The sequence below is a fragment of the Delphinapterus leucas genome, chromosome 8 (genome assembly GCF_059928025.1).
Source record: "Delphinapterus leucas isolate spDelLeu-1000000601 "Yukka" chromosome 8, BTC_Dleu_Yukka2, whole genome shotgun sequence".
Classification (NCBI taxonomy): Eukaryota; Metazoa; Chordata; class Mammalia; order Artiodactyla; family Monodontidae; genus Delphinapterus; species Delphinapterus leucas.
In genome coordinates, this window is record NC_143136.1 from 94,268,866 (window position 1) to 94,293,414 (window position 24,549).

The 24,549-nt window shown below is 35.8% G+C and overlaps 1 protein-coding gene across 9 annotated transcripts in view; it reads right to left on the reverse strand.

Moving 5' to 3' along the window:
- Nucleotides 1-24,549, reverse strand: part of RAB3GAP1 (RAB3 GTPase activating protein catalytic subunit 1) — a 124,677-nt gene that overhangs the window by 35,618 nt on the left and 64,510 nt on the right. For 7 of the 9 annotated variants that reach the window (XM_022569599.3, XM_089916052.1, XM_089916051.1 and 4 more), the window contains 9 exons: nucleotides 19,787-19,906; nucleotides 18,718-18,883; nucleotides 14,424-14,523; nucleotides 11,578-11,659; nucleotides 7,518-7,586; nucleotides 5,962-6,035; nucleotides 3,401-3,493; nucleotides 2,825-2,994; nucleotides 873-962 (listed from right to left, as the gene is read on the reverse strand). In XM_022569599.3, coding sequence (XP_022425307.2) covers nucleotides 873-962; nucleotides 2,825-2,994; nucleotides 3,401-3,493; nucleotides 5,962-6,035; nucleotides 7,518-7,586; nucleotides 11,578-11,659; nucleotides 14,424-14,523; nucleotides 18,718-18,883; nucleotides 19,787-19,906 — 964 coding nt within the window. Of the gene's footprint in view, nucleotides 1-872; nucleotides 963-2,824; nucleotides 2,995-3,400; nucleotides 3,494-5,961; nucleotides 6,036-7,517; nucleotides 7,587-11,577; nucleotides 11,660-14,423; nucleotides 14,524-18,717; nucleotides 18,884-19,431; nucleotides 19,508-19,786; nucleotides 19,907-20,446; nucleotides 20,899-24,549 lie in introns of those variants that run through there. The other 2 variants (XM_089916050.1, XM_022569602.3) reach the window with 2 other exon arrangements.

The following is a 24,549-nucleotide window of genomic DNA, read 5'->3' on the forward strand; positions in this document are numbered from 1 at the left end:
CATTAAAGAATTTTCCACTCTCTGTCCAGTTTTGAAATACAAAGAAGAATCTGCTGCAAAATTTGATGATTTATGAAAAGTATAAAATGAAGGCAATCCTATAACCATGCACAATATATTTGTTAATTTTTTCACTGTTTCCAGAAAAGCTCTTCTACCCAAAATATATATCTATGCCAATATTCTATAGTAGGGCATTATCTGAATGAAGGCCATGATATATCTTCACTCAAGTTTTACTAAGGTGATTTTTAAAATAAAAAGATCCCTATTTCAAAACAGAGAAAGCTTTATAGTGAGTGCTAGAAAATTTTCACGTTTTCCTCATCCAAGTCTTTGATAAATTGAGAAAAGAAAGCTTAAATGACAGATGTAGAGCTATAAAACTATTTACAGTAGTCATTGTTGTGAACTAGATTTCATGACTGTTGCTAGAAATATAGCAAAACCCCTAGAAATTCAATGCATTTAAAATATTTTAGGGCTCCCCTGGTGGTGCAGTGGTTAAGAATCCGCCTGCCAATACAGGGGACAGAGGTTCAAGCCCTAGTCCAGGAAGATCCCATGTGCTGCAGAGCAACTAAGCCCATGAGCCACAGCTACTGGGCCTGCACGCTAGAGACCGTGAGCCACAACTACTGAGCCCACGTGCCACAACTACTGAAGCCCACACACCTAGAGCCTGTGCTCTGCAACAAGACAAGCCATCCCAATGAGAAGCCCTCACACTGCAACGAAAAGTAGTCCCCGCTCGCCACAACTATAGAAAGGCTGCACGCAGCAGCGAAGACCCAATGCAGCCAAAAATAAATAAAACAAATATTTTAAAAAAATTTTTAATAAATAAAATATTTTAATATTAATTAACTTACATATTCTTCACTCTCTAATGGAGGATTACTGTGGTCTGTTGAAGAAGTCCCATCTAACAGTTTCTCAGAAGCAGCATCAGGGAATAAGAACTTAGAAGGGAGGAAGAAAGAAAATAATCACATCTTCAACGAAATTTCTCATTTTGTTGACTTTTGTAACTCACATAAACAGACTTTTTAATGGTTTTGTTTTTAAAATGATGAGAATGCTCTTACTGTACTGCCCAGTTAGTTCTACAATATCTCAAACATTTTCTATTTTTCTTCAAAAATACATTGTTTCAGTGACTAGTCAATTTTAAAATCAGATTTTTCTTGAATGTGTAACCACCTGGTTCTGTGAATTGTTTAGTTTACAGAATGTAAAACCAGAGTCTCTTCACTATGATTTCAGGCTCATCCAATGTCATTAAATTTTTTTTAACGTTGTTATTTAAAAAGACAAAATTATAAAAGAAAATTTTAAAACACCCAAACATTCATGAGGCTCTGTAGAGAAGAATCATCCATGGGTTTTTATATATGAAATGCTACAAGTATGATATTAAAGACCCGTAATTTTATCTTACGAGATACCCATAGAAAGTGGGAAGCAGACTAAACCTGTAATGACTCGTGTATCCTTTCCACATGATTTCTGTTAACATGTGTGAGGGAGTGTGTGTGTGTGTATGTGTGTCTGTGTGTGTGTGTCTGTGTGTGAGAGAGGGCGTGGAGAAGTGGTAAAAAGCCATATAATTGGAATAAAATCTCTAAGGATACATTCTCAAGAAGGGGCCTTCTCTACAGAAATTTACTTTCAATCCTTTTATCACTATTCCTCCCAAGTGCTTTGTGGTACTGCTGATTTGTAATTCCTTTTACTATGCATACTTTGCCACATATTACAGAACATGCTAAACAGACTTTTTTAAATGAGAGGAACTACCAAGTGCCAACCTCCACTACTAAGCACATTTACAAACAGTATCCTATTCTCCTACCACTACGTGAGCTACGTATCAGCGCCCACATCTTACAAATATACAAACTAAAAATGTGGCTAAAAGTCTTGCTCAGGTAAACAGCAGGGATAAGATTAACATCAAGTTTTCAAGTCCTATATTCTTTTCATTGCACTACTCTTGAAGGTTTTTCCCAAGAACGTCTCAGTGCACAAATTGCCAGAAGTACGATTATGACTACAATTATAGTAAGAGCAGCTATCGCCTAGCAAAGGCCTATTTTATGCAGTGTAACAGAAGGTCCTTTAGTACTCACAACAATCTCACAGGTTTTCATTAGACTCATTTCAAATGAAGAAACTGAAGTTAAATGGCTTGTTCAAAGTCATACCATAAGTCAGGATTAAACCCTGTGTATGGCTCCTAGGCCAGGCCTGTTCCACCACCCTATACCTAGGGGACACCCTAGCCCCTTCTAGTACTCGCTATGAAGTTTTCTCTGGACTGTTGTGAAAGAAAGTTTTCGAGAACACCATTCTGATCATGTCAACCTTCTGCTTAAAATGGCATTAAACTGTTAAGATGAAGCCCAGTGCTTCAACATGGCAGGTTACCTCCTACTCTCCTTGTCCCTGGCCACCCTCTGGGAAGTACCCTGCCATACACCAAACTGTCCAACATGCTCTCTCAGGCTTCTGCTATTCCTCTGCTTCTAAACCTTCTGTCCCTCTTTATGAAGCTTTCCCTGATCCCCACTGCTCCGACAGAGACAGATGCACCCTCTGCCATGTTCTCACAGCCCCTTTGCCAGAATTCTCACATGTAACATGGTACTGTAACTACTATTTACTTTCCTTCTTCCCACTACACTAGTGGGAGCTCATTGTGGAGACAATGTTTTACTCATTTTATATTCCCAATCCAGTGCCTGCCACATAGATAGGACTGAATAGATAATGAATAAATGAGTGTGCATATAGACATATAAAAACATTACATTTAGTTTACCAAGAGAATTGTATTGAGGACATCATTATTCAGTGGTGATTCTTCTACACCTCTCTGTTTTTGTATTTTCTTCTTTGCAGTGTGTACCATATTTGAAACTGATAATTTATGAATTGGAACCGGTGCAGGCTCTGTCAACTTTGACAAAGCATGAGTTATATCAGCAGCTTCTATAAAAAGAATAGAAATGAATACATATTATATCACCAACCTTGGCAGGTTAAAGTGATGAATAAACTGATGACTGTACAGAATATTTTAGTCACTCTTTTCATTAGTGACTTTTTACTAATACACATGTTCAGCTTTATATGGATGCATGATTGACAAAGGTGTAACATAATTTCTGCCCAGGGAACTTCAAAAATAAACCTCTTTTCAAAATATCTTACATTTTTGGTGGAAAGAACTTATTAATCACACAATGTTTTAACTCAGGGTATATATAGCCTGGAGAAAATGGTAGCTGCCTAGTTCATCAAAACTTGCTTCCCCAACATAACTCAAATTAGAAAAATAGATGAAAAGTTGCTGGAACATTTGAAAATAACTTTTAAAAAAAGAGAAAGGTGTCACCTCTTCCTTCTTCCTCAAATGTGGATCGTCCGAGAATCTCATCAGTTGACTCCTTTCGACGGCAAATTTTAAAAAACTCAGTGACAAAATCACCTACATAGAAAAAAATGTTACTCATTTTTGAAACGTAACTGAAAGAAATCAGTCCTATAAATAAAAGTACATGTCTTTTCACAAAAGCTATTAGCTAAGATATGATAGAAAAAGAACCATTCATTTTTTCTACCCAATCCAAAAAGTAATCCTATTTAAAAGGTAGCCTTGCTTTCTCTCCATAGCCCAGGATAGTAAAACAGTTTTTCCTTAGAATTACTTCTAGAATGAAAGGAAAAAATAATTGAATCTGATACATTAAGCAGTTACTATTTGCCTGAATAAGACAAATAGTATCTATTCTCATTAAGTTGTACAAGTAACAAGAATATTACTATATATATGTAGTGGTCTTCTTTCCCTAGCTGCCACCCTACTAGAATTCTGAATCCATTAGAAAAATAAAAATAAATTCTAAAGACATGTTTCTACAGGATTAAAAAATCATGTAGGATGAAGTTATTTCAGCTTCAACTGCATGTTAATGATATGCTTTGTGTCATTATAAGAAAGGGGGAAAAGGTTTGATATCTTCTAAAGAGCTTCTATGAGATATGTTTGCAAAGAAATTAAATCTTAACAAGAACCATCAGTACTAAAATTATTAGACAATACAATATACTAATTATATCCAAGTTTGAGAATTCACCAACTAGTTCTGAATAAACCTGGAACATTTCCTGGAGTTCTTCAGACAAGTAGGAGAATCCTATAATCTAGTCATATAAACTATGTGACTATAGCTTATTGTAGTATATGACTACATAATCCTATAATCTAGTCATATAAACATAAAGAGACAGGGTGAGATTAAGGGGCAGAAGCTTAAAATGAGAAGAATACTTTTAATTCTAAGGTTCTGTAATTATCACAAAAGTCAGCGGCTGAGGAATAATAAGGAACTAGGAAGAAATTTAGTGACTAAATTTAATAATTTAGTAAATCAATGATTAAACAAGAGAAACCATTTATTGAATACTCATTATAGATAGGCACTGCGTTAAATGTGATACACATACACACAAGTACATGATCTTATTTGATCCTCTTACTAACACTCTGAAGTATGTACTATTGTTACCTCTATCTGACTGACACTGGAAGAGATTGTGAAACTTGCTCAAACTGGTGGATCTAGGATTTCAAACAAGGTCTATCCAACTCAAACTCTTGATATAAACCCTCTACTATCTCCCTATACCCCAAGACAAATTCACTGATGGCAGGAATTTTACCTTATCTTTGTATTCACTATTATATAGTTAGCACAGATGGCATTGCTAATAAGCATTTAATAAACAGCACATGATGAATGATAAAGAGCCCAAGAAAAAAATGCTTTAGAGAAATGCCCTAATATTGTCATCAGTAACTCCTCAGTTGAACGGTAATTTATCAGGTTAAATGAAATAAAGGTGGCATGGATGAACACAGAAATGGAGGAAATAATTTTCATGTGTACTAAATATAATAGAAAAAGACTGGAAAGAGGAGATAGGTTCAGAAGATTTCATGAAAGAGGTATTATCTACAAAAATGGGAAGGGAAAGATAATTCTAGACATGGGATTTAATAATAGGATCTGAATACCAATGGATAGCTTTTAAAGTATTTCTATTTATGTTATTCCACTGACTTCTTCAGATATCCCTATGATGTGTACAAGATTATTAACACCACTTTTCCTCTATCAGAAAAAAGATTTGGGGCTTCCCTGGTGGCTCAGTGGTTGAGAGTCCACCTGCCAATGCAGGGGACACAGGTTTGTGCCCCGGTCTGGGAAGATCCCACATGCCACGGAGTGGCTGGGCCTGTGGAGCCATGGCCACTGAGCCTGCGCATCTGGAGCCTGTGCTCCACAGTGGGAGAGGCCCCAACAGTGAGAGGCCTGTGTACTGAAAAAAAAAAAAAAAACCCCAAATGACAAGAAAGCAAGTCTGCTAGTACTATTCAAGAGTAACTAGAAGGATTCACTGCTGTTGACAAAGATTTATTTTATTTTATTTTTTAAATTTATTTATTTATCTATTTATTTTTGGCTGTGTTGGGTCTTCGCTGCTGCAGGCAGCCTTTCTCTAGTTGCAGCTAGCGGGAGCTACTCTTCGTTGTGATGTGCGGGCTTCTCATTGTCATGGCTTCTCTTGTTGCAGAGCACGGGCTCTAGAGCGCAGGCTCAGTAGTTGTGGTGCATGGGCTTAGTGGCTCTGTGGTATGTGGGATCTTCCCGGGCCAGGGACTGAACCTGTGTCCCCTGCATTGGCAGGCAGATTCTTAACCACTGCGCCACCAGGGAAGTCCCAAAGATTTATTTTTAATGGAGTTAACCGAGGAGGTCACAATGTAAAAAAATAAAAATAAAAAATACTTTTTGGATAGGTGAAATAAAGTATAAAGAATACATTCAGTGTTCCTGATCTGGAGGAGAGACAGATTTGTGTTATTTCAGGAAAGGAACATAAATATCTTACCTAGCAAACACTGAGGATTATCAGCTTTTCGAACTCTAACAGACCAATGGGGAGCCTGAATAGGATCCAAATCACTAAAAGGCAAAACAATAAACACAAGATCCTATTTATGGCAATCTGCAAGACTCATACATATTTACCAAAATGCAGTCTAATAAAAACATTATATAGAAGGACAAGCAATCCATTTTGCCTCCCTTAAACTTACTGTTATTCATATGCAGACCATTTAGATAAGTTAAAAAAAGTAAAACCTTAAGACATCAAACTTCATAGACAAAAAAAGCACAAAAGGAAAAACCAAAAACAAAACAAACTAATCAAAAAACATAAGAATGATCCTGACAGGCAACATACAATGATAATCTAATGAGAATTACATTTTAGGAATAAAGAAAATGAAATGAGAAACAAGCAAGAATCCATAATAATTTTAATCTGCTTTTTGTTACATTATTTATTAATAAAAAAAGAAACTATAAAAATTTCCACAAGATCAAAAGTGCCCCATTTTCTCAGTTAAACAGATTATGGTGCATTCACTTAATGGAATACTATGCAGCAATTTAAAAACTGACAACACAGATCTACATTTATTAAATGAATAAAGTATTAAATGAATGAAGCAAATTAATATATAAATTTATACCTTAAAAAGATATACCCCCAAAATGCTAACTGGTTTTTAAGTAATGGAATTGTAGGTAGTCTTTACTTTCTTTTTTTTTTTTGCGGTATGCGGGCCTCTCACTGTTGTGGCCTCTCCCGTTGCGGAGCATAGGCTCCGGACGCGCAGGCTCAGCAGCCATGGCTCACGGGCCCAGCCACTCCGCGGCATGTGGGATCTTCCCGGACCGGGGCACGAACCCGTGTCCCCTGCATCTGCCACTGCGCCACTAGGGAAGCCCTACTTTCTTCTTTTAATTTATTCATCTAAATCATCTGATTTTAAAAGTTCATGTTACTTTTACTGTCAGAAAATACAACACATTTATTTTAATTATTAAAAAAAAAGTCTTCTATTTCTCACTGTTCTGCATCAACCATGAGACTGTACTAAAATTATGTTCCTCCTTCTCCGTGTTCTTCCAGGATAGTGCTCGCTGTAACTTTCAATTTTTTCCTGTGCAATTTTATATTGCCCAGGAGTATATGACATGGATGTTCTGTTATTTGACATTTAATGATGAAATATTATTTCCACATATTTTGATAACCATAATCTCTTCAAAGTCCTTTATCAAATGCTTCTTACCAGCTAAGAAAAGTTCAACAGAATTATGCATTGAATCCCAAACTGCTTAAAAACACCTTTGCTAAAACCAATTAAGATTCAGATTGCTCATTTTCCCAGAACTAAGGACCCTATCTCCAAAGCCCACAGCTTAAAACACACCTATAATACATATCAATCAGTCTAAAAAGTGATCTTTAAAAACAGAAAAACAACAACCAACTGTATCAGAAACTGATAAAGAAAAATTGCTAACCACTTGGCAGTTAATTTATTCTACTGAAGTTTGTGAACCTCTATGTACTACTCTTAACATACTTACGAATAAACATCATTATCCACAATGATACCTTCAGTCAGGTGAGGCCACGTAGTTGCTAAGTGGAGTTCACTAAAATAAACAAAACGTAGAATATATCCATAAGCTTTAATACTGTATATATACATCCTGACTCAACAATTCTACTTCTAGAATTGTATCTTCAGTAAATAACCAGAGATGTACATATATGTTAGAAGTGGTCATTATTTATAATACAATAAAACTGTAAACACCCAGTTTAGCAAATGGTAGCACATTCATATAAAGTTAATGTCTGCAAGAAAAAACTATGCTATACATAATAGCCAAAAGTATAAGTAAACCAAATGTCTATCAGCTGATGAATGGATAAATAAAATGTGGTAGTATTACATACCATGGCATATTATACAGTCACAAAAAGCAATGATGTACTGACTCATGCTAAATGTTGATGAACCTCTAAAACATGCTAAGAAGCCAGACACAAAAGGTCATATATGGTATAACCCAATCTATATGAAATGTCCAGAACAGTCAAATCCATACAGGCAAAAAGTAGATTAATATTTGTCTAGAGCTAGAGGGCCTAAGGAGCCTAGGAGGGGATGACAGTTAAGAGGTGAGGGGTTTCTTTTGGGGGTAATGAAAGTGTTCCAGAATTAGATACTGATGATGGCTGTACAACTCTGTAAACACTAAAAACACTAAATTGTATACTTTAAAATTGTGTATTTTATGGTACATAAATTATATCTCAATTTTGAAAACACCATGATACAGATCAGGGATTGGCATACTTTTTCTACAAAGGACCAGAAAGTAAGTATTTGGGGATTTTTATGGGCCATGTAGTTTCTGTTATATTCTTGTTTTTTTTCTTTTAAAACCCTTAAAAATGTAAAAAGCATTTTTAGCTCATAACCTATACAAAAACAGGCTATTGGCCAGATTTGGTCCACTGGTCATAGTTTGCTGACCTCTTATTATAGATGAATATTAAATTTCAGAAACTTTTCATGTGAAATTATAAAATCAAAAACAAGCCACAAAAAAGGTACAAGATGACAAACATTTATAAAATGTACAAAAATACTGTGCAGAAAAGAGTTATCACAGCAGGCCTGATACTTAGAAAGGTCTACTTGCAAGGTTGGCCCCTGGCTTGACATCTGGAAACTTGAATTTCAGGAGGATTCCTACCTTTCCCTGATAAGAATGGCTCACTCTGCCTAAATTACCTGTGCAAACAATACAGTTTATGCAAACATCTGGTTTCCTTCTGGTACATGCTAGGCAGAGGGTGCCTACATGACCAGTCTCTGATTAAAAACCCCAAGTGTTGAGCCTCTAATGAGCTTCCCTGGTACACAGCCTTTCATACATGTCACAGTTCATTGCTGGGAGGATTAAACATGTCCTGTGTGACTACACTGGGAGAGGAAGCTTGTCCTTGGTTTTCTCTGGACCTCACCCTATGTGCCTTTTCCCTCTGCCATTTTTTGCATTGTATCCTTTTGCTGTAATAAATCATAGGCATGAGCACAACTATGGTTGCGTCCTGTGAGTCTTCCTAGCAAATCAACCTAAGGGTGGTGTTGGGGGCCCTTGTTGCATATATATACATAAACATGTATATATATATACCTACTTCATGCATATGAAAAATACTGGAAGCACATATAACAAGCTGTTGTCAGTGATCACCTATGACTAGGGGGGTTATGAATTTACTGATCGTTTTTCTCCTGTCTAGATTCTGAACTCACTTCTTATGTTTGTAGAATACAGAAGCCAAAAGGGCCAATTATTTCACTTCTCTGATATTTGGTGATGCTCGACTAACTAGCAACTCCTGTCTGAGACACTGAATCTACAAGTACAGTTAGGAATTCACTGTGAGAGCAGGGCCAGCACTACACAACAATGCAGTGTAACCTTGGTTATGAACCGGACAACTAGGCACCATTGGCTCAAGCCTATTTTCTGAGCCCAGTTCTACAATGGACCCAATTAAACGTCTGAGTTTGAGTTACCAAATACGTTTCCAATAAACTGATTATTTGCTTGAATTAGAGTTGACGAGTACCAGTTGCAACTAAACAATCTGACTACTAAACATATGATTTTTGCCTTTTTTAACGTTATCTAAATTTTTTCCACTGAACGTGAATTTATTACTTTAAATAAAACTAATTTTTAATGTAAAAAAAATTACCACAAACAGTATGTGATATCAGAGGACATGAATGGTTAGAGGTTTAAAACTATACACTCCTGAATATTTTTAGGTATGAACCGCAGATTCAGTTCCTAAGTTTTTATGACTATGGCCTCTCCTCTCCCTCTAACTATAGAACAATTTCTTTGACAAGGAGAGAAGACACTGGAAAAAGCCTCTTCATTTCCTCTTCCACTACCAAAGATGCCTTTTCAAAAGCATAGTGCCCACAACATTTGCTAATCACTGTTTGATTTAAATGGTCTGCCAATGTACACCATCTTATCCGCAACTTATTTCTGTGTTCTTCTTCAATCACTTGTTCCTTTGCTGACTGACTCCACATCATGATATAAATTTGGAAGAAATATTTAATCATTAAACCTTCAGATTTCTACCAGGTCAATTTATTTCTCTCCCCCTAAAGTTTTCCCTAAGTGAAATTCAAATAAATGAACCAGTTGGAGGGCCACAAATATATCTGTAATCCACCTTACACCCTTTCTCCCTTGCTCACTACATTCTAGCCATGATAGCCACCTTCTATTTTCTTCAGTAAACTCGCCAAGCTCTTTCCTGCATCAAGGCACTTTGCACATGCTGTTCCTTCCACCTGGAATGGTCATTCTCTCACTCTTTGCCTGGCTAAATCCTCCCCTAATTGACACTCAGAATAAATTTCACTTCCTTTGAGAAGACTTTACTGATGGCATATCAATCTAAACTAGTTCCTCACTTTACTGTCATTACATCCTGTACTTTTCCTTCAAATTATCCCACAATTTGTAATTGTATGTTTATTTAGGTGATTAGTTCGTCTACTTCCTTTAAGTAGACTGTAAATGCCAAGAAGGCAGAAACTGTCTGTTTTATTTACTTAGGTATCTTCCTTACTTAGTATAGTGCCAGGCACATATAATAAATATCAATTTTAAAAGATACTCACTTTATTGTCTCCCTTAAATGATTTTTAAGTTAAAAGTATTATTATTTCTACCTTTATGTGAGAGTATTAAAGATATATGTATACATGTGAATATATTTTTTTAAATAACCAAATAGTTTAACAAATGAGACAGTTTTTATATCTGCACCATTTATATTTTCCAAATATTTTGCTATCAGTGACCAAATTTTTCAACCCCTGCATTTTCTTGTGAAACAGTTATTTTTTAAGTTCAGTAATTCTTCTAGAAAAGCAACTGGGTAACCTATAAGGTCACACTTGTGTCTCTTACTTATGTCTTAATTTCTGTATTTTGAAGAAGTGGCCAGGAAAAATGAAAACAACTGTTAATTCTGGGTCATGGACATATGAAAGTTTGTTATATAAAATATTGTCTGGGGACTTCCCTGGTGGCCCAGTGGTTGGGAGTCTGCCTGCCAATGCAGGGGACATGGGTTCGAGCCCTGGTCCGGAAGGATCCCACATGCTGCGGAGCAACTAAGCCCGTGTGCCACAACTACTGAGCCTGTGCTCTAGAGCCTGAGAGCCACAACTACTGAGCCCACGTGCCAAAAAAAAAAAAAAAATGTCTTTCTGACACCCCAAACTCTAAAATATTGTCTGTGCTTTTCAATATTTAAAATATTTCCCCCAAAGTATACCAAGAACCACTTCTATATGGAATAATCAATAAATTATATTCTGTACATTTTATGTATTACTTTAAACCCTCTTTTACTTCTTAAGTTACAGAGAAAAACACAAAGATGGACAGATTGTTACATGTAGGTCTCTATTTCCAGTACTACATTCATTCCAGGAGGCTGCAGTATTATAAAACACAGTAAAATCAACATCAATATAATTTAAAAAGTAAAAGTCCCATAATTCAAATGATATAATGAAATTCGCACCTAATAGGATCTTCACAGGCACCAAATGGTAACTTGCCAAATTCCAGGCCTCCCACTTCTCCTCCTACAAGGGCATCTATATCTAAACAAGAAAAAAAAAAATTTTCCATAAGTTAGCCAAAAATGGAGAAATAAGAATTTAAATCTAGGTAGGTCAGCCCTTTGAGAAATTAAAGTTTTAATAGTGTCTACATTAAGATACATATAGCAAGTTAGAGAACAGTCAGATATTAAAGACTTCCCCCAAGAATGTTACAGTAAAAGGACACATTTAATTCCTATTTGTAAAGTGCTGTATTCAAGCTATGCATTCTAAATTTTACTCTTCGGAAATAGTCCTTAAATATCACTCAAGAGAATATTATTCCTGTAAATTTCTTTTCATTTTCTCAGAATGTGATTAATAGCATCTAAAAGATTAGCTGAGTATTAAAAAATTTAATCATCAACCTACATTCATCAGTTTTGCTGTCAATAATTTCTGAATAGCCCAAATTAGTCATCATTAATAAAACCTTATATCAGCTGACAGTACACAGAAATATCTGAAGTTCAGAAAAGAATTTCCATTCCATTATGAATGGTATCTGAGATTAGAGGAGAATTTAGAGGGTATATCACCCCTTAGCTCCATCCCTCTTGAAGAAGTAATAAACACTTCTAAAAGACTTCAAAAAGGGTTCCCTTTGAAATAATAGATGGTTGTTTTTAATTATTCACACTACACTAAGAATTTCTAAAATTAAAGTCTACTGTTGAGTTATGAACACTCCCAGATTTGCTAAAATTATGTTTGACAATTATCTACACCCTAAATTATTAAAATTAGTTATTAAATATGGCTCAATTACTTGATTCAGTAAATTTTCTCAAGTCAATTCATTCCATTTTTCCAACTAAAGAATGCTTATAATAAAGATCACAATGACTAGCTTTACTATAAGATGTGAATTAAGAGTTCAAAATTTACAATAAGCACTTTTTTTTTTTTTTTGCCACGCCGCACTGCATGCAGGATCTTAGTTCCCTGACCAGGTATTGAACCCATGCCCCCACTGCAGTGGAAGCATGGAGTCTTAACCACTGGACTGCCAGGGAAGTCCTAAGCACATTTTTTAAACCAGTAAGCTAAAAATTATTAATAGACTATAACTGTACAAAACTTTTACTCAAATTAAAAGTTGAAAAGCTACACTGTAGAATGAAAGGATGATGGGACTTGGAGTTTGACCAGGATTTAAATGTGAACTTTATCACCTGGTGACCATGTGGCCTTGGGCCAGTTACTTTTGTTCTCTAAGAAAGATAATAATACTTGTCTCATAGGTAAATGGGAATTACCTGAAACAGTATATAAAATGCCAGGCACAGTGTCTGGCCCATATTACATGTTCAGTCCCTTCCCCTTAAAAGAGAAAATATTAAAAATTTATATGGTTTTCAATCCACTGAGAAAGAAGGTTAATATTGTGATGCCCATTTTAAAAAACTAGCAATAGAACATTAACAAAGGCGTACTGTTGTCTGGAAACTAAAATTACCAAAACAAACATTTGAGTCTTCTAATATAAATCTCAGCTTAGCTTTTATTTCCCTCTGCTGTAGTTTAGATGGAGTTCTTTTACTGCACATTACTTTCAAATTATTCAGTGGTATATAAAATAAAACAGTAGTAGTATATATAACCACCAAAAGCTAAATGTACTACATTAATTTTAGTAACATCCCAAGATAATTTACTATTTTCAATCTCATAAACAAACCAACCATTTTGGAACAAAAATAAACAGTAAAGAATATTATTTTATTATAATTTATTTCTCTTTGAGGAAGGTAGAATGGAAAATGTTTTCAGGCTAGTAAAATCCTTGTAATTATTTTATAAGTTTATATTAAATTTCTTATTAGATAGACTTGGATATAATTGCACTTTTCGTGAGAGAAACATCCAGGAACCTAAACCTCACTTAATTAAGCTAAATGTCCACCAGGCTGAGCTTTTCTAGAACTTAGATAATGTCTGTTCATATCTGTGTCCTGGCAGAGCCGGCCTATTATAGGCTAATAATTAATGACTGTTAATGAATCAGTATATCAATGGTTAAGTAGGTAAAATGATTTTAATCACAGTTTTATAAAAATGCAAGTTAAAGTAAAATATTCTACAGCTCTTCCCAGCATAAGTGTATATGTATATACACCTTTTTCTCTTTTCTGCTTTCCTTATTTAGCCCTCTTCTTCAAACTCTACTCTCTATAAGGTTCTGTGCGTGTCTGTTCGCAGCCTATGAGGGTGGCTTCTCTTATTATATTCTGAAAGCAGACATTTTACTCATTACGTACTAATTTGCAGCACACGATGTTCCACGGCAAGGGAATGCTTTATAAATAATATTAGCTTTCAAAAACAGATTGTCAGGGCTTCCCCGGTGGCGCAGTGGTTGAGAGTCCGCCTGCCGATGCAGGGTACACGGGTTCATGCCCCGGTCGGGGAAAATCCCACATGCCGCAGGGTGGCTAGGCCCGTGAGCCATGGCCGCTGATCCTGCGCGTACTGAGCCTGTGCTCCGCAACGGGAGAGGCCACAACAGTGAGAGGCCCGCGTACCACCAAAAAAAAAAAAAAAAAAGATTCTCAAGTATAGAATAATTCTGTCTCTAGAACAACCTACACAGCTTTTTTTAAGAGAAAAAATGATAAAGGCAATGAAATCAGCAATATTACATTTAAAATGAGTTACAAATATTTCAAACACTTGAAACACATTGTTAAATAGTTTTAATTTCTGAATATATTTTCCCTCCATTTATATTCAGTAAGTTAAATATAGTTCTAAATTATCTCACCTGGAGGCTGCTGAGGCCAAAAATACTGCTGCCAATCCTGAAGTACATAGGTAAACCGTATAGCAATACTAACTGGAGGCAATGGAGTTAAAGTACATCCCTAGGAAATAAATGCAAAGACAATACCATGTAAATGTTAGTACCCTTGTAAATACCAGAACCAAATTTCAAACTATTGGAATGGATAAATTACTACCTTCATGAAATGTGGATTTTCAGATTACAGTGTTAGATATGGCACGCACATTCTAGCCATGAAAAATGTATGATAGTCTAGCCATTAAAAAGGAAAACAAAGTCACTAAGTTATTAGAGCCAAAGGTGCAGAATTTAGGAAATCATTTTCATGGGAGAAATTCTCACAGCTTAAAAGCTCAAGAGATGAATTAATGCCAGAGAGCAAATTACATTAAAATAAAGCTGTTTAAACTACTACCAGGAAAAGAGATATTAAATTTTATTATGTAAAGTGCTCTTTCAAAATATCTTATACAATTTTAATTATACAAATTTCTTACTATTCTCTTCAGCCATGTTGAATGTGGAAAAAAATGTGACTCATTTTTTAAATAAGGTAAAACTATTATATAAAGTGTAACACTAGGTTTGAGAAGATGATGTCTTTTCTTTCTTTTAAATGAAAATAAACTCAAATTAAAGCCAGTCTTAAATATTTAACCAGAATTTTAGACTGTGACAAATGGCCACTCATGTAGTTTATATTAATGAATCAGAAAATTTAGATCTATCTTTTCATTAAAAATCATAAAAATTAATAATATCATCCAAACATCCCACAATCTCAGCTTCCCTTAATAATGGTTAACCTATATTAATGTAAAATAAGACCTAAATATGCATAGGAATGACCTAGTAAGCTTGTGAAAATGTAGATTCAATAGTATTCTGCATATCTACCCAGTTTCCAGGTGTTGCTGATATTGCTGGTCAGGAGGAATAAAGAGACATTTAGCTCAGCAGCAGCATCTATAAATGTCATTAGTAACTTTAACTGAATACAAACTCAATCTCAAGTCACAAAATAAGGTAGCTGCCAAAGAAAAAAGCTAATTCAGTTTTGGGCTGCTGTGTCCTAGACAAGCAAGGTAAGATTCTGGCTGGTCAGGAATATTTATTTTTTACTCAGGTCTAGATATCAAATGAGCGTTCACCTGTAATTGGGTGTAAATGATCTAGAAACCATAACAAGGTCACTTTGACACATAACCTCCGCTCCAGTCACATAGCAATGTAGACAAATACAGAAAGAGATGACCAAAAAGAAATGTCTAGGACCAAACATGACATAAATATCTTTGTGGGCCTTAGAAAAGGTACAGAAAATCCAAAGTGTTAAATGGGGCTCAAGGCATATGCTTGCTGAGTTCCACATGCAGACGAAGGCAGTGAGAGCCAGGATTACAGACTACATTAAATGGAACCAAAAGTACTCCGCCCAGAATGAGGGTACTGTAAGACTCTCGGCTTAAGGCAGACGCTGGGGCAGGGCACTCCTGCTTCGTGCAGTGGCTTTGTTGGAAGGTATGGGGCTAGGGAAAGTTGTGTGAGCGGGGGACAAACCCACTCTCATGACCCAAGCAAGCAATCCAATGAGTCCAAGACTCAATGTGCAATACCCCAATATCAATATGGAGCAAAAAGCTCCAAACATCATTTTAAGACCAGTGTCTGAAATATTCTGCAGGTAAGGAGCAACCACAAAATTACAAAACCACTAGAGAGGACGGGAGAGAAAGTTAAAAACTGTAAATAAAGCCTTCATTCAAAATGAGCCTGCAAACAAAATTTCCCCAGAACATGAAGAAATGTAGTTCTAAAAAAGACAAATATCCAAAACAACAATCAGAATATAAAACTACGAAATATAAGGAACATCTGATAGAATGAAGAATGTCTAAACTGAAAAAGGAAAGACTAGGGTATGAGAGAGTTTTCAAATACTTAGAGGATTATATGGCAAAAGAGGATTTAAACTTAAATTTTATGTGATTCCAAGGACAACCACCCTCTGCTGCCACCCTGCCAATGAAGCCTTTTCTAATAATTAGATCCATGTGAAAATGAAATAAACTGCCAGTGGAGGGTGAGTGCTTGGAACACTTCTAGTAGATTTAAAGAGTAATATTTATAAAGATAGCTTTATAAAGAAAGTATAAGAGAGCCACATATTGGGTAGCTTTAACTATGTAAAACAAGTAAAGTACCCAAACCAGGTCTCAATTATCTTAAGTTCAACTCTATCAAATCAACTTTGAGAAATGTTTCATATTTAGACAAGAGGTTTGTGAAAGTTCTGACAGATGATGTGATAAACTGATTAGGAACACTTTTTTTTTAAGTACAATTAGTAAATAGTCATAATGAAAGTCAGGCTCCACAGATCAAGGTGGTCCCCAGTTTCAGTAAAGAGAAATTGAGTAACATGAAAGAGTGACATAAAAGATCCATGAAAATAACATTCACTAATGTTTTTTAAGAAGAGGAATAAAGCATTAATATTTGCATCTGACTAGAATTTGATCTAAAATAATTAAATATAATTGAAGACTTCTGGTGAGAACAAAGTAAAACTAATGGGGTAGAAATAACGCATACTTGACTTTTTCAAAAATTTCTCAAAGCAACACGTGTAGAATTAAGCAGTACTTAAAGCATTTCAGAGTCCAGAAAGGTTCTGAAAAAAAGTTACATACAGACATGGAACTTTCTAAAAGATATGCTTCTATGCTTTTTTTAATAGAGATAATCACAAGAAACAGCTAACAATAGTTATTTTGAGGAAGGGACTAAAGGTATAGAGAAATTTATACTTAAATTTCTTAACCCAGTATATGCAGACTTTTTAAAAAATATCAAACGGATTTATCTGGGTGGTGATAATCCTACCACCCTGATATTTATGGCCTCAAAATTGAAAACATAATTTTTATGAAATTAAATTCTAATCCTAAATATCTTTCTACAAACAATGTATGTTAAAAAAGACATTTCAGCGTTTTTTTCTCACATTTTTTTCCTTTTCAAAATTTGCAAACCTTCAGAAAGGTTGCAAAGCTAGCGTAATGAATACCGGTATGACTTTCACCAAGCTCACCAATTAACATTTTGATACATGCACATACTATCATATATTTACATAAATAATTTTTTTGGCTGAACCTCTGAAAGTAAGTTGTAGGCATCATGGCAATTCACCCCTAAATACTTAGCATGTAATTCCTGTGAACAAGGGTTATCACACTCAAGAAGTTTAATACTGATACTATTTTCTAACATATAGTCCATATTAAAATTGCCCCAACTGTCCCAATTGTGTCCTCTGTGGCTATTTTGTTTTGATCAAGGATCATGCATGTTATGTTACTTCAGTCTCCTTTAGGCTAAACAGCTCCCAGCCTTTGTTTTGCCTATCATGATACTGACATTTTTAAAGAGTCTGGGCTTTACTTTGTAAAATATGGCTCATTTTGGAAATATGTGATTGTTTCCTCATGTTTCAATTTATGTTAAACATTTTTAGCAGGAATGCAACACAGATGATATATCCTATTCAATGTACCATACCAGGAGATATCTAATATCAGTTTGTTAATCAAGTTTGATCACTTTTAGTGTAATGGGTGTCAACTTAATCACTCAAGGGAACTACTTCTCTAAGTGGAGAATCCCTTCCACCACTTACTTACCTTGTTTTGCTCTCTTTTCTAGAGGTATTCACAAATAGCTCCTCAAACTAGACCCTAATTCTTCCCCCAGAGTAGCACAAGCAAATCATCCATATCTCTGTGATAGTGTTTTTAAAGAACACCAAAGATATACTGAGCACATCCAATTCAGCCCTGCTGCTCTCAGTCATAGAATATAAGCCTGATTAATCTTAAACATCAAATTAAATAGACCCTTGGGGGAAAAAAAGCAATTCAGAACCCAAAGAGTTCACATCTCAGTTACTCATAGTCAGAGCCCTGAACAAGCAACTATGCTGAAGCTCACTCATGTGGTGAGGTTGGCAACATTACTCATTAGAGGAAAAGGAGTATAAAGAGTTAATAACGTAGGGGATAAATGTTAACAAACTGAACAAACAAAATCAGAGCATTAGTACACTAAAAATCTAATTGGACTCTTTGTTGAAACATACACAGTAATTTATGTAGTCAATTACATCTTTCTTCTAAGTAATTACATTTCAACATTAGAAATATTTCTATGTAATCGATAAAATTACCAAATTACTGCTTTTATAAGACTGAAAATGTCAATGCCAACTCACAATCTTTGATTTGAAGATATCCAGCAGACCTGATAAATGAGTGTACTGATTTGGCACTTTTCGAAGATGAACCATTTCAAAATCAGTTCGGACACCAGGACCCTGACATTCTCCCACATACATTCTTCGCCATTTCTGATGAATTTGCACGAAGAGTGGCACCTGGCTATAGGGCACAATTAAAAAGGAATAGACTGTAAGTTCACTAAACACTGAATAACTCCTTAATCTCAAGTTTTTCCACTATTACGTTATTTTAATCTCAACTATTTAAAAGCACTAAACAAGGAATACTCCACAGACTTATATTTAAAACAAAAACACTCTTAGTTCCTTTTCTCCTTACACTAATAAACTGAAGAAATTATCACTTAGTGGCACTTTGTAGTCAGAAAACTATTTTAAAATGGCTGAAAGTCATAAAAAAGCAGAATAAAAATTTTCTTGAATAAAAGTGATCCTATCATATGAGGCTTTCCAAGATCATAATAAAGCTTGATTCACAGGTATTAAGCAATATAAATTAAACCCACACTAGTGGTGAATTATTTTGTACTTTATCATTTGAGGACATAGTTCTCCTCCTCATTCAAAGACTTCCATAACCGCAAATTAGCCTACTCACTAAAATCTATTTGTAATCTCAAAATCAATACTCGTAGCACTTTCAAAGCATTTGAAGACGTGTGCAGAGAAACAAAAAATTTGAGTTACCTGAATGCATGTTCCTAGCTGAGGCTGAACAAGGCGATGCTCTGTCATCAAGTTTTAAAATTAGATTTTGCACCAAAATTTAAATAAACTAAACATGTGGAAGCAAAATACAAAAACAGTACCATTTATTCTCCATTTTAAATATTCATGTAATATTTCAGTAAGTTTCCCTTTAGAAATGCTTTCCCTAAAGGTTTTGTTGAGTTTGTCCTTATATACCTTATTCCAATATAATAATGTACAAGTACTAATCTTAGTCATAATCAAAAACCTAACAGTAATCATTTTCCCTCATAAATTATAATTTAGAATAGTTCTTAAACTCAACTCAAGGTTTTTCGAAATGTCCACCTACCAGCCAGTGTTTCCCAAAGCAACAGACACAGAACTCAGAAGAAGATTGCACTTAGATTCACTGAGAACAGCATCATTATTTGCGGCAGGGGCGATCACCACAAACTCTCGGAGTCCGTACCTTAAAAAAAAAAAAAGAAAAGAATAACTGCCATTAAACAGGGGAAAATGTCAGAATACAAAAATTTATTATTTGAGAAACATGAAAAAATTTCCCTGAAGGAAATTAGGCTTGAACTACAGGTCATTCTTTCTTTCTTAAATGGCAACTGAATCTATAACAACCTGTATTTCCTTCATTTGGTGAAAAATTTCCATCATTCATCTATTTTCTCTCTATTCTTTACAAATTAGGAGCAGTTTACTGAAATCACAAAGAAAAAACATTAAATAACAGGTTTGTCTTAAAAGTTAGCTTTCAAAAATAAAAGATGAAAGCCAGCACTGACATCTTGCGTTAATTAACAGATAACATTAAGTCCACTAATGTGGAAAGATAAAGTTTAATTGATTCCCTAAATGTCAGGAAAAGAATTATCAGCCATGATGTACTTGTGCTGAGAACACGGTTTACTCTAGTATCCTAAGTAAGGAATTCTTATACTCTTTTACTCAATAACATATTAGATAGGAATCACAAAATTATCAGAAAATGGCTTACTCTTGCTATGGTATCCCACAGTAATGAAAACTTCTCATTTAGTTGACAAGTCCTTTAAAAACGACAGATTTGTAGCCAAAATTTACAAAAATGTTAAGGTCAAACTGATGATCTTGCCTCCTGAAAATTCCTACCCTATTCACTCCCCAATGTATTTTTATTTAATAATATTTTTAAAATAAATTTATAAAAGGCATTACTCATTTGCCTAATTTAACTCTATGTAAACAGTTATGAATGCTTATTTTTATGAACATTCTCAAGAAATCCCCCAAAACAGCAATAAAAAAAAAAGATTTAAAACGTTTTAGGGCTTCCCTGGTGGCACAGTGGTTGAGATTCCGCCTGCCGATGCAGGGGACACAGGTTTGTGCCCCGGTCTGGGAAGATCCCACATGCCACGGAGCGGCTCGGCCCGTGAGCCATGGCCGCTGAGCCTGCGCATCCAGAGCCTGTGATCCGCAACAGGAGAGGCCACAACAGTGAGAGGCCCGCGTACCGCAAAAAAAAAAAAAAAAAAAAAAACATTTTAAAGTCCGACCCATAATCTGTTTACTATTTAGATGACAAAAATTTATTTCATCTTCTCACCTCACCTCCACCCTCCTACCCCTGAAATCAAAATTAGTTATGTAGAAGCAGCATCAAATACTGTAAAGAACCCAGAGCTGTGATTTTTAAGCTCTAAAGGTCTTTAAATACAGTTTTCTTCTTTCTTTTCTTAATGTCCTTGGAAGAAAGGAAACAAAACAATATTTTGCCTTAGTATCCCCAGGCACTAGAGTGAAACCACTACCAACAGTTTCTCAGTCATTCTTCCAGAACTATTCCGTCCATCCATTTACTCATCCTATCCTCAAAAAAGATTGCATTATATATACTTTTTGTACCTTCTTTTCAAAGGTTCATCTCCCCTACTGATCAGTACTTTGTTTCCATTACCTGGAATGTTTCCCCTACACTCAACTGCCATCACAGAAGAGCAATGGATTCTTATTTTGAAGATTTATCTCAAATACCACCCCATTACCCCTGTTAAATATGCTCTCTTCTTGGATTTCAAATGTATTTCTTCTATTATTATTAAGAGATCAATATATACAAGTGGTTGACAGGTACATGAAAAGATGCTCAACATCACTAATCATCAGGGAAACGTAAATCAAAACCACAATGACAAATCGCCTTATACCTTTTAGAGTGGCTATCATCAAAAAGTAAAGAAAAACAAGGGGTTCCTTGGTGGCGCAGTGGTTAAGAATCCGCCTGCCAATGCAGGGGACATGGGTTCAAGCCCTGGTCTGGGAAGATCCCACATGCCGCGGAGCAACTAAGCCCGCGCGCCACAACTACTGAGCCTGCGCTCTACAGCCCATGAGACACGATTACTGAGCCCACATGCCACAACTACTGAAGCCCGCGTGCCTAGAGCCCATGCTCTGCAACAAGAGAAACCACCGCAATGAGAAGCCCGCGCACCACAAAGAAGAGTAGCTCTCACTCGTCACAACTAGAGAAAGCCTGCAAGAGGCAACGAAGACCCAATGCAACCAAAAATAAATAAATAAAATTTTAAAAAAAGAAAAACAAGTACTGGCAAGGATATAAAAAAAGGGAACCCTGGTGGGAATGTAAATTGGTGCAGCCAGCAGGAAAAACAGTATGGAGGTACCTCCAAAAAATTTTTAAACAGAGCTACCATATGATCCAGCAATTCTATTTCTGGGTGTTTATCCAAAGAAAACAAAAACTAATTCAAAAAGATATATGCACCCCCATGTTCAATGCAGCATTATTTACAATAGCCAAGATATGGAAACAACTTAAGTATCCATTGATGGATGAATGGATTAAAAAAATGTGGTATACATATACAATGGAATATTATTCTGTCATAGAAAAGGATGAAATCTTACCATTTGCAACAACATGGATGGACTTGAGGACATTATGCTAATTGAAACAAGTCAGACAGAGAAAGGCAAAATAACATATGATCTCACTTACATATGGAATCAAAAAAAAAAAAACCAGAAAACAAATGAGAAAAACAAAAAAAACACCTAGGTCATAGATACAGACAACAGATTGTTGGCTCCCAGAGGTGGTGTGTCAGAGGTATTCAAAATGGGTGAAAGGATCAAAAGGTACAAATTTCCAGTTATAAAGTAAGTCATGGCAATGTAATGTACAGCATGGTGACTACAGTTAATAATACTGTACTGCATATTTGCAAGTTGCTAAGAGAATAAATCTTAAAAGTTCTCATCACAAGAAAAAAAAATTGTAACTGTGTATGCTAACAGATAATAACAGGACTTACTATGGTGATCGTTTCACAATATATACAAATACCAAAGCATTATGTTGTACACCTGAAACTAATATAACATTATATATCAATTATACCTTACCAAAAAAAGGTTGTTTTTATGCACACTGGCTTTGTCAAGAAACCTGATTACACTTGCTAAGCCTCCTAGTGGCAGTAACGAGGAATTAATTTTTTTTAAAGATCAATATAAATCATTGATTTCCTTTCCCTACTAGAACTACTTGAACCTGAGATCACGCCTTCCTCAAGTAAACAAACATTAGGTGGGACCTTTAAAAAATGAGCAAAATCAACAAAACATTAAAAAATGGACAAAGGGGGGCTTCCCTGGTGGCGCAGTGGTTGAGAGTCCGCCTGCCGATGCCGAGGACACGGGTTCGTGCCCCAGTCCGGGAAGATCCCACATGCCATGCAGTGGCTGGGCCCGTGAGCCATGGCCACTGAGCCTGAGCGTCCAGAGCCTGTGCTCCGCAACGGGAGAGGCCACAACAGTGAGAGTCCCACGTACCGCAAAAAAAAAAAAAAAAAAGGACAAAGGATTTCAATAGACATTACTCTGAAGAAGATATACAAATTGCAAATAAGCACATGAAAAGATGTAGCCAACATTACTAATTATTAGGGAAATGTAAATCAAAACCACAAGATACTACTTCACATCTATTAGAATGGCTATCATTAAAAATGCAAAACAGGGCCTCCCTGGTGGCGCAGTGGTTGAGAGTCCGCCTGCCGATGCAGGGGACGCAGGTTCGTGCCCTGGTCTGGGAAGATCCCACATGCCGCGGAGCGGCTGGGCCCGTGAGCCATGGCCGCTGAGCCTGCACATACGGGGCCTGTGCTCCGCAACAGGAGAGGCCACAGCAGTGAGAGGCCCGCGTACCACAAAAAAAAGCAAAACAACGCAGAAAACAAGTATTGACATGGATATGGAAAAATCAGAATGCTTGAGCATGACTGGTGGAAATGCTAAATGGTACAGCTGCTATGGAAAAGAACACAGTGGTTCTTCAAAAATTTAAAACACAGGATGACCAGCAATTCCACATCTGGGCCAATACCCAAAAGAATTAAAAACACAGACTCAAAACAGATATTTGAACACCCATGTTCACAGCAGCATTATCCACAACAGTCAAAAGGTGGAAACAAACCAACTGTCAATTAACAGATGAATGGATAAACAAAATGTGGGACATACATACAATGAAATATTATTCATCCTTAAAAGGAAAGACATTCTACATACTACAACACAGATGAAATTTGAAGACATTATGTTAAGTGAAATAAGCCAGTCACAAAAGGATAAATATTTTATGATTCTACTTATATGAGGTACATAGAGTAGTCAAACTCATAGAGGCAGAAAGTAGAATGGTACTTAGCAGGGGCTAGGGTAGGAAGGAATGGGGAGTTATTGTTTAATGAATACAGAGTTTCAATATGGGAAAATGAAAAAGTTCCGAAGATGGACAGTGGTGACAGCTGCAAAAAATTTGAAAGTACTTAACGCCACTGAATGGTACACTTAAAAATGGTTAAAATGGTAAATTTTATCATGTGTCACAATAAAAAATTAAGAATAAGCAAAACTAATATATATTTCCAATAATGAGAAATATAAATGGCTAATAATTCTATTAAAAGATTTTCAACCTCAACAGTGACTAGGTAAATGAAACAAGATATCACAACCTCGGGGCTTCCCTGGCGGCGCAGTGGTTGAGAGTCTGCCTGCCAATGCAGGAGACACGGGTTCAAGCCC